General features: G+C 48.9%; 1 protein-coding gene across 1 annotated transcript in view; it reads left to right on the forward strand.

The window, feature by feature from the left end:
• NLRP2 (NLR family pyrin domain containing 2) overlaps positions 1–9,380 on the forward strand; it is a 32,185-nt gene extending 22,805 nt beyond the window's left edge. The window contains exons 9-13 of the mRNA XM_050771670.1: positions 3,148–3,318; positions 3,624–3,794; positions 5,831–6,001; positions 6,562–6,729; positions 9,001–9,380. Coding sequence (XP_050627627.1) covers positions 3,148–3,318; positions 3,624–3,794; positions 5,831–6,001; positions 6,562–6,729; positions 9,001–9,139 — 820 coding nt within the window. The 3' untranslated portion in view covers positions 9,140–9,380. The remainder of the gene's footprint in view (positions 1–3,147; positions 3,319–3,623; positions 3,795–5,830; positions 6,002–6,561; positions 6,730–9,000) is intronic.
• The last annotated feature ends 468 nt before the right edge of the window (positions 9,381–9,848 follow it).

The raw sequence follows: 9,848 nt of genomic DNA on the forward strand, positions 1-9,848 counted from the left end.
GATTATAGGCATGAGCCACTGTGCCCAGCCAGAATCCTTATGTTCCCTTTTTTTTTTTTTTTTTGAGATGGAGTCTTGCTCTGTCTCCCAGGCTGGAGTGCAATGGTATGATCTCAGCTCATTGCAACCTCTACCTCCTGGGTTCAAGTGATTCTCCTGCCTCAGCCTCCTGAGTAGCTGGGATTACAAGCACGCGCCACCATACCTGGTTAATTTTTGTATTCTTAGTAGAAATGGGGTTTTATCACATTGGCCAGGCTGGTCTCGAACTCATGACCTCAGGTGATCCATCCTCCTCGGCCTCCCAAAGTGGGGCGTGAGCCACCGTGCCCAGCCCAGAATCTTTAGCTTCTGTCAGAGATCATTCACCATGGTTCATGCTTCTCCTGTATGATGATTCAGAATACCGGCTATTGACATTTTTCAAGCAAGATCCCTTCAGGAACATCGAGTTGCCCCTTTTCTGTTAGTCCTCTGGTTTGAGAGCTCTCCCCTTGGGAAGCTCTCCACGTGGCTGCCCAGGTGATGGGAACCATCATGTGTCATGGGGTTCCGTGGAGCCTCACTTGGCCACACTGGCATAGTAGGTGGTCACTGGCCTCATTGTTCCCCTGGGCCAGGCACAGTAGGTCACATCTGTGATGCCAGCACTTGGGGAGGCTGAGGCAGTGAATCACTTGAAGTCAGGAGTTAGAAACCAGCCTGGTTAACATGGTGAAACCCCGTCTCTACTAATAATACAAAAATTAGCGAGGCGTGTTGGCACACGCCTGTGGTCCCAGTTACTCAGGAGGCGGAGGCAGGAGAATCATTTAAACCTGAGAGGCGGAGGTTGCAGTGAGCTGAGATCGCACCACTGCACTCCAGCCTGGTCAACAGTGCGAGACTATCTCAAAAAAAAAAAAAAATCTTGGCCGGGTGCGGTGGCTCATGCCTGTAATCCCAGCACTTCAGGAGGCCAAGGTGGGTGGATCACTTGAGGTCAGGAGTTCAAGACCAGTCTGGCCAACATGGTGAAACCCCATCTCTACTAAAAATACAAAAATATTAGCCGGGCATGGTGGCAGGCGCCTGTAATCCCAGCTACTCGTGGGGGCTGAGGCAGGAGAATTGCTTGAACCCAGGAGGCAGAGGTTGCAGTGAGCCAAGATCACGCCATTGTACTCCAGCCTGGGCAACAGAGCAAAACTCCATCTCGAGGGTAAAAAAAATTGCTCTGGCTCTACTGATAACGATCCTAGGCTGCTTAATGGGATCTTCTTGTCAGTTGAATGGGATACTGTACGTCTCACAGGTATTTGAAGGTTGAAATGAAACCAGATCCAAGCCCATGTATTCAATAGTGGCTGCTGTCGTCACTAACCACTACAATTACCCTCTTTTCTTTGTTACATGAGAATAATGGGGTACAGGGTGAGGGGGAACATCGAGTAAATTAAAGATGTGGGTCACTAATCTATTTTTTTTCTCGAGATAGTCTTGCTCTGTCTCCCAGGCTGGAGTGCAGTGCCACAATCTTGGTTCACTGCAACCTCGGCCTCCCAGGTTCAAGTGATTCTCTTGCCTCAACTTCCTGAGTAGCTGGGATTACAGGCACCCAGCTGTATTTTTGTATTTCTAGTAGAGACAGGGTTACGCCATGCTGGTGGCCAGGGTGGTCTCAAACTCCTGACCTCGGGAATCCCCCACGCCCAGCTAATTTTTTTATGTCTTTAGTAGAGATGGGGTTTCACCATGTTGGCCAGGCTGGTCTCGAACTCCTGACCTCAAGTGATCCACCTGCCTTCCAAAATGCTGGGATTACAGCCACGTGCCACGCTGCCCAGCTAATTCTTGTATTTTTAGGAGAAACGGGGTTTTATCATGTTGTCCTGCCTGGTCTTAAACTCCTCGCCTCATGATCTACCTGCCTTGGCCTGCCAAAGTACTGGGATCACAGGCATGAGCCACCATGCCCAGCCACTCATTTCTTACGAATTTATTCTAACACATTTTCCGGATGAGCACAGAGCACCTTGAAACGTAGGTTAGTGGACTGGGCATGGTGCCTCATACTTGTAATCCCAGTACTTTGGGAGGCCTAGGCTGGTGTATCACTTGAAGTCAGGAGTTTTTGTTTTGAGATGGAGTCTTGCTCTGTCACCCAGGCTGGAGTGCAGTGGAGTGATCTTGGCTCACTGCAACCTCCACCTCCTGGGTTCAATTCTCTTGCCTCAGCCTCCTGAGTAGCTGGGACTACAGGCATGCGCCACCACACCCAGCTAATTTTCGTATGTTTAGTAGAGCTGGGGTTTCTCGAACTCCTGACCTCGTGATCTGCCCGCCTCGGCCTCCCAAAGTGTTGGGATTACAGGTGTGCGCCATTGCCCTGGCCAAAGTTAGGAGTTTGAGACCAGGCTGGCCAACATGGTGAAAACCCGTCTCTACTAAAAATACAAAAATTAGCCAGGCAAGATGGCACGCATCTGTAATCCCAGCTACTCGGGAGGCTGAGACAGGAGAATTGCTTGAATCCAGGAGGCGGAGGTTGCTGTGAGCTGAGATTATGCCACTACACTCCAGCCTGGGTGACACAGCATAATTCCCTTTCAAAAAACCAAACAATGAAACATAGGTTAGTGGACTCTGCATCCAACATTTGAGTCAGGTTGACTGAGGCTCATGTATTTCCAGCTGATTCCTGGACAATGCTGATGCCGCTGGTCTGGGGACCATCCTTTGACAATCACTGCTCCAGATAATTCAAGTTGGGGTATAACATAACCAGTGAGATATAAATCAAAGATGATTCCGTGGTTAGATTCTCAAGAATAACGTATTCCGCTGGGCACGCTGGCTTACGCCTGTAATCCCAGCACGTTGGGAGACCAAGGCAGGTGGATCGCCTGAGGTCAGGAGGTCGAGACCAGCCTGACCAACGTGGAGAAACCCCGTCTCTACTAAAAATACAAAATCAGCCAGGCGTGGTGGTGCATGCCTGCAATCCCAGCTACTCGGGAGGCTGAGGCAGGAGAATCACTTGAACCCAGGTGGCGGAGGTTGCTGTGAGCCGAGACTGCCATTGCATTCCAGCCTGGGCAACAAGAGTGAGACTCCGTCTCAAAAAAAAAAAAAAAAACAAAAAACTTGTTCCCGTTTCTCCCACAGGCTGGTGTCTTGTTCTGCTACCACCCAGCAGTGGGCTGATCTCTCCTTGGCCCTTGAAGCCAACCGGTCCCTGATGTGCGTAAACCTCTCCGACAATGAGCTCCTGGATGAGGGTGCCAAGTTGCTGTACACAACTTTGAGGCACCCAAAGTGCTTCCTGCAGAGGTTGTCGTAAGTCTCTCCTTTTCTTCCAGAGCAGCTGTGGTTTCGATCTGGGGCCATAGACGGGGCGTGGTCACGCCTGACTTGGCTGTTTGCAACCTCTCGCTGATGTGAACAGCTGCTCCCATGTTTAGATCCAGGCCGATGGCTTGTGAATCTTGTTCTCTCCTTCCTGTTCCTTCATAGGATCACCAGCGTGTGACAGAGGGTGGGGCGTTCACAAGAAGGGGCTTTCGGATGCTGGCATTTGGAGATAGCCGAGAAGGTTGAAGTTGGAAATGTCAACCATGTTGCCATTTGTGATTCTTTTGCAGGTTGGAAAACTGTCACCTGACAGAAGCCAATTGCAAGGACCTTGCTGCTGTTTTGGTGGTCAGCCGGGAGCTGACACACCTGTGCTTGGCCAAGAACTCCCTCAAGGATACAGGGGTGAAGTTTCTGTGTGAGGGCCTGAGCTACCCCGAGTGTAAACTGCAGGCCTTGGTGTAAGTCTGCACTGGCTGCGTGTGTGTGTGTGTGTGTGTGTGTGTGTGTGTGTACATAGCTGGCTGCCTGTGTGTGTGTGTGTGTGTGTACATAGCTGGCTGCCTGTGTGTGTGTGTGTATGTACATAGCCCCCCACCTCTGGGTTCTAGTAGGGTGGTTATGAGAACACTTAATTCCTCTAAATGCCCCAAGCATGATGCTAATGGTTACAACTGGTGAGATCTGGGGAGATGGTGATAGGAAAAAAAGTATAAGTAGTAGTAGTAGTAGTAGTAGTAGTAGTAATATTCTATAGGGATTTGGAGAATGTAGCTGGTTTTCAGGGGTTTTTTTTTTCCTCCTCTTTATGCATGTATTTTAGAGATGGGGTCTCGCTATGTTGCCCAGGCTGGTCTCAAACTCCCGAGCGCAAGAGGTCTGCCTGCCTTGGCCTCCCAAAGTGCTAGGATTACAGGCATGAGCCATCTCGCCCCACGCTGTGTTTTCTCTTAATCTGTGTTCTTAGACCTATCATTGTGTAACATAAATTGCATGCAATTGGTTGTAAATGGAATTCATTTATTTAATGATTTGCAAATCAGGTAGTCGTCTGGGCCATCGTAGGCTCAGACTCCCGACGGAAGCTATTGGAAGCTACATGCTCAATATGATCTTCCTGTCAATACTAAAATCACAGGACAGGTGGCCTGGCACAGTGGCTCACGCCTGTAATCCCAGCACTTTGGGAGGCTGAAGCAGATGGATCATAAGGTCAGGAGTTCAAGACCAGCCTGGCTAATACGTGAAACCCCATCTTTACTAAAAATACAAAATTAGCCAGGCGCGGTGTCGGATGTCTGTAATCCCAGCTACTTAGGAGGGTGAGGCAGAGAATTGCTTGAACCCAGGAGGCGGAGGTTGCAGTGAGCCAAGACTGTGCTCCTGTACTCCAACCTGGGCGTCAGAGCAAGACTGTCTCAGAAAAAAAAAGTTTCTGTACATTCACAAACCTTTAAGATTTGGGGGGATGTTTTCACTCCTCTGTCGTCATGGGCTCCAATCTGCCCTCTATTTCCATGGCCCTTCCAGGTCCTGTGTCCCTCGGCTAGTGGTATGCTTTGCTTGGGACCCAAAGATATGTGGGCATTATAGTTCGAATTATAGTTAAGGTTTAGAACTCTATTGAGACAGAAGAAAGAAAACAGAACTTAAGGTGAAATCTGTCTGATAAGCTGTGTTGGTTGGTATCTCAGATCTTAACTACCAGATACGTTGGAGTCTGAGCTGGCGTCTTTTGCCTGTAAGACACTACCTCTCTAGCAACTGAATTTAGGAAATAGAATTGTAATCCCAGCACATTAGGGAGGCCAGGATGGGCAGATCATCTGAGGCTGGGAGTTGGAGACCAGCCTGGCCAACATGGTGAAACCCTGTCTCTACTAAAAATACAGAATTTAGCCGGGTGTGGTGGTACACACACACACACACACACACACACAAAAAAAAAAAAACACGTGTGCATGTGCCGGTAATCCCAGATATTCAGAAGACTGGGGCATGAGAATCGCGTGAACCCGGGAAGCGGAGGTTGAAGTGAACCACCGTGCACGCTGAGGATCCTTTTTACTTCTCCAGCTTCTGTTGGCCACCTGCATTCCTTGGCTTGTGGCCCTTCCTCCAGCTTCAGCAGAGCATCTTCAAACATTGCTCTGGCTCCCTTATCGCGTCACCTCCTGCTGGCTTTGACTGTCAGCTCCCTCTTACGAGGATCCCTGTGATTTCTGGACCTACCCAAATAAACCAGGATATAAAGCATCTTAAGAAGCTCAGTCACATCTAAGATGCAAGGTCCCTTTTGCTCACAGGTGCCAGAAGTTGGGACTTGGACATCTTGGGGAGGCCATTCTTCTGTCTACCACGCCACCCCATGATTCCATTTCCAGGTCACCATTGTCTCTTAAGCGTGTCTAAAACCCATGGCTCAGAGTCGAAGGTGCCTCACACCAGTGAGAACTCACAGGTTCAGGCTTGCTCTCTTCCTGTGGTTGATTTCTAGGCTGTGGAACTGCGACATCACGAGCGATGGCTGCTGCAGTCTCGCAAAGCTCCTCCAAGAAAAATCAAGCCTGTCGTGTTTGGATCTTGGACTGAATCACATAGGAGTTACCGGAGTGAAGGTCCTGTGCGAGGCTTTGAGCAAACCACTGTGCAACTTGAGATGTCTGTGGTGAGTTAGCTTATAAGTTCAACTTCCTCTACTTAGACCTTATTGAATCTGTGGCTAACGTGAAGCAATCAGTGAAACCGGTAATTGAGAGGACTCGGATAGAGTCAACCGAGCTTTCACTAAGATAGTTAAAGGAATAGTTCTAGTCTATGTCTAAGTCTCTCTTTTTTTTTTTTTTTGAGACGGAGTCTTTGTCGCCCAGGCTGGAGTGCAGTGGCCGGATCTCAGCTCACTGCAAGCTCCGCCTCCCGGGTTCACGCCATTCTCCTGCCTCAGCCTCCCGAGTAGCTGGGACTACAGGCGCCCGCCACCGCGCCTGGCTAGTTTTTTGTATTTTTTAGTAGAGACGGGGTTTCACCAGGTTAGCTAGGATGGTCTCGATCTCCTGACCTCATGATCCGCCCACCTGGGCCTCCCAAAGCGCTGGGATTACAGGTGTGAGCCACCGCGCCCGGCCTGAGACTTGTGTTGGTCATGCAGGTCCCCAAGCCCCGAGGCTGTGCTTGGCTTATGGGAGGGCATCGATCAGCACGAGCTGAATCATTTCTCTGTTTCCTCAGGTTGTGGGGATGTTCCATCCCTCCCTTCAGTTGTGAAGACCTCTGCTCTGCCCTCAGCTGCAACCAGAGCCTCCTCACTCTGGACCTGGGCCAGAATCCCTTGGGGTCTAGTGGAGTGAAGATGCTGTTTAAAACCTTGACACGTCCTGGCACCCTCCAGACACTCCGGTATGATCTATTTACTTCCCCATCAGGCTTCCTCCGGGGTGGTAGGTTTAGGGGAAACATAATGACGTGGACCTGCTGTAGGAGACTGATCCGGTAGCTGGAATTACAGGTTCCCGCCACCACACCCAGCTAATTCTGTATTTTTAGTAGAGACGGGCTTTCACCATGTTGGCCAGGCTGGTCTCGAACTCCTGACCTCAGGTGATCCACCCGCCTCGGTCTCCCAAAGTGCTGGGATTACAGGCGTGAACCGCTGCACCCAGCCCTTTTTTTTCCTTGGAGGCAAGAACTCACTCTGTTCCCCAGGCTGGAGTCCAGCAGCACAGTGATGGCTCACTCCAGTTCCTGGGCTCAAGCAATCCTCCTACCTCAGTTCCTGAGTAGCCAGGTTTGTAAGCATGAACCATTGCACCCAGCCATGGCTGCTTGTCTACCTGCTCACGAGAGCCAGTTGTCATTGGATTGTGTTTTGTTTGTTGGGTTTTGTTGGGGTTTTGGGTTTTGTTTTGTTTTGTTTTGTTTTGTTTTCTGAGATGGAGTCTCGCTCTGTTGCCCAGGCTGGGGTATAGTGGTGTAGTATCTCAGCTAACTGCAACCTCCACCTCCCAGGTTCAGGCTATTCTCATGCCTCAGCCTCCCATGTAGCTGGGATTACAGGCATACACCACCACACATAGCTAATTTTTGTATCTTTAGTAGAGACAGGTTTTGCCGTGTTGGCCAGGGTGGTCTCAAACTCCTGACCTTGGTGGTTCACCCACCTCAGCATCCCAAAGTGCTAGGATTACAGGCATGAGCCACCGCACCCAGCCTGAGTTGTATTTCAATACCATGGCAAGAACCAAGAGCCCCTTCCTAGAAGTGTGGGAACTTCCAGAAATTCTCACAAGCAATATAGTCTACTGCTGGCTTAAAATCTTTATGTAGGAGAAACATAGATTACTTATTTATTTAACATGAAACTGAGCTTAAGATACTTTGCAAGTCAAAAGACATATGGACGTTAAGGGCTTTTTAAGCTTTGAGTTTATTTTTTGGAGACGGAGTTTTGCTCTTGTTGCCCAGCCTGGAGTGCAGTGGTGCTATCTCAGCTCACTGCAACCTCCACCTCCTGGGTTCAAGCAGTTCTCCTCCCTCAGCCTCCCAAGTAGCTGGGATTACAGGCATGTGTACCACGTCTGGCTCATTTTGTATTTTTAGTAGAGACGGGGTTGCTCCCTGTTGGTCAGGCTGGTCTCGAACTCCCGACTTCAGGTGACCCGCCTGCCTCAGCCTCCCAAAGTGCTGGGATTACAGGCGTGAGCCACCGCGCCTGGCCTGCATCTCCTCTGTTTAACCTGGTACTCTTGGGTCCACTGAGTAGAAGTTGCCAAAGTGGGTGATGGAGCAGGTAGGCAGGTGTTAGAGCTACAGCCCAGCCACACTCAGCAATTGCATTTTCTGTGCATGATAAACAAGAATCTAAAAATACACAGTGGCTTGATACCATTACAAGGTTAACCTGATGTTATGTTTTTCTCTATCAGATCGACATGGTTGAGAATAAGAGGAATGAGAAAAAGGATTAAAAAGAGAAATGAAAGTCTTTAATTTTACATTTTATTATTTATTTTTGAGACAAAAGTCTCACTCTGTTGCTCAGGCTGGAGTGCAGTGGCCCGATCTCGGCTCACTGTAACATCCACCTCCCAGGTTCAAGTGATTCTTCTGTCTCAGCCTCCTAAGTAGCTGGGACTATAGGCATGCACCATCACACCCAGCTAACTTTTATATTTTTAGTAGAGATGGACTTTCACCATCTTGCCTAGGCTGGTCTCAAACTCCTGACCTCAAGTGATCTGCCCCCCTCACTCTCTCAAAGTGCTGGCATTATAGGCATGACCCACCACATCTGGCCTCATTTTATATTTAAAAATAAATAAGCAATCAGGCCAGGTGTGGTCTGGGCAACGTGGTAAAACCCCAACTCTATTAAAAATACAAAATTAGCTGAGCATGGTGGCAGGCGCCTGTAGTCCCAGCTACTCAGGAGGCAGAGGATAGGATGGCTTGAACCCTAGAGGCACAGGTTGCAGTGAGCTGAGATGGTGCCACTGCACTCTATCCTGGGCGACAGACTGTCTCAAAGAAAAAAAGAAAATCAATATGGAACACTCCTTTGCCACGTAGAATAATCAGGAAAGGTGACCTCAACAGAATTTCAGGTACTTGGGAATTTGAAAAATCTTCTTGATACACAAAGTAACCTTTTCCTCCCCCATTGTACCCCAGGTTGAAAATAGATGACTTTAATGATGAACTCCATAAGCTGCTGGAAGAAATAGAAGAAAACAACCCACAACTGATTATTGATACTGAGAAACATGATCCCTGGAAAAAAAGACCTTCTTCTCATGACTTCATGATCTGAATCCCCCCAGAGTCGTTCATTCTCCATGAAGTCGTTGATTTTCCAGGTGTTGGTGAACTGCCTGTGACTCCTCTTCTCCCCCGCCCCCACTCCTCAGGGATAATGAGCTCACTGCTAGGCTAGATGTTTCAGCCATGGTTCTGCCTCTGTTTTACACGTGCACACGTCCTTAACTTTGTTACATATGAAATATCTGTATCACGGGTACATTGAGAGAAATAAAGGTGAGAGCATTCACAAATGAAGCTGTTACTTAATAATGGACTTAGACACGTTAGAGAAAAGATACTTGGCCGGGCGCAGTGGCTCACGCCTGTAATCCCAGCGCTTTGGGAGGCCGAGGTGGGTGGATCACGAGGTCAGGAGATCGAGACCATCCTGGCTAACACGGTGAAACCCCGTCTCTACTAAAAAAATACAAAAACCTAGCCGGGCGAGTTGGCGGGCTCCTGTAGTCCCAGCCAAAAAAAGGTATCTTACTGGGGAGAACCTGGGGGGTGGGGGAAATTGACAGTGTTTAATTGCATTGATTTCTATTGCCTTGTCAATCTTTGCCTTGCCTTCTTGGTATTTCCTTTTTTTTTTTTCTTTTTTTTTAAGATTTGAATTTCACTCTGTTGCCCATGCTGGAGTGCAGTGGCACGATCTCAGCTCATTACAACCTCCCAGGTTCAAGCGATTCTGTCTCAGCCTCCCGAGTAGCTGGGAT

Source organism: Macaca thibetana, chromosome 19 (genome assembly GCF_024542745.1).
Source record: "Macaca thibetana thibetana isolate TM-01 chromosome 19, ASM2454274v1, whole genome shotgun sequence".
NCBI lineage: Eukaryota > Metazoa > Chordata > Mammalia > Primates > Cercopithecidae > Macaca > Macaca thibetana.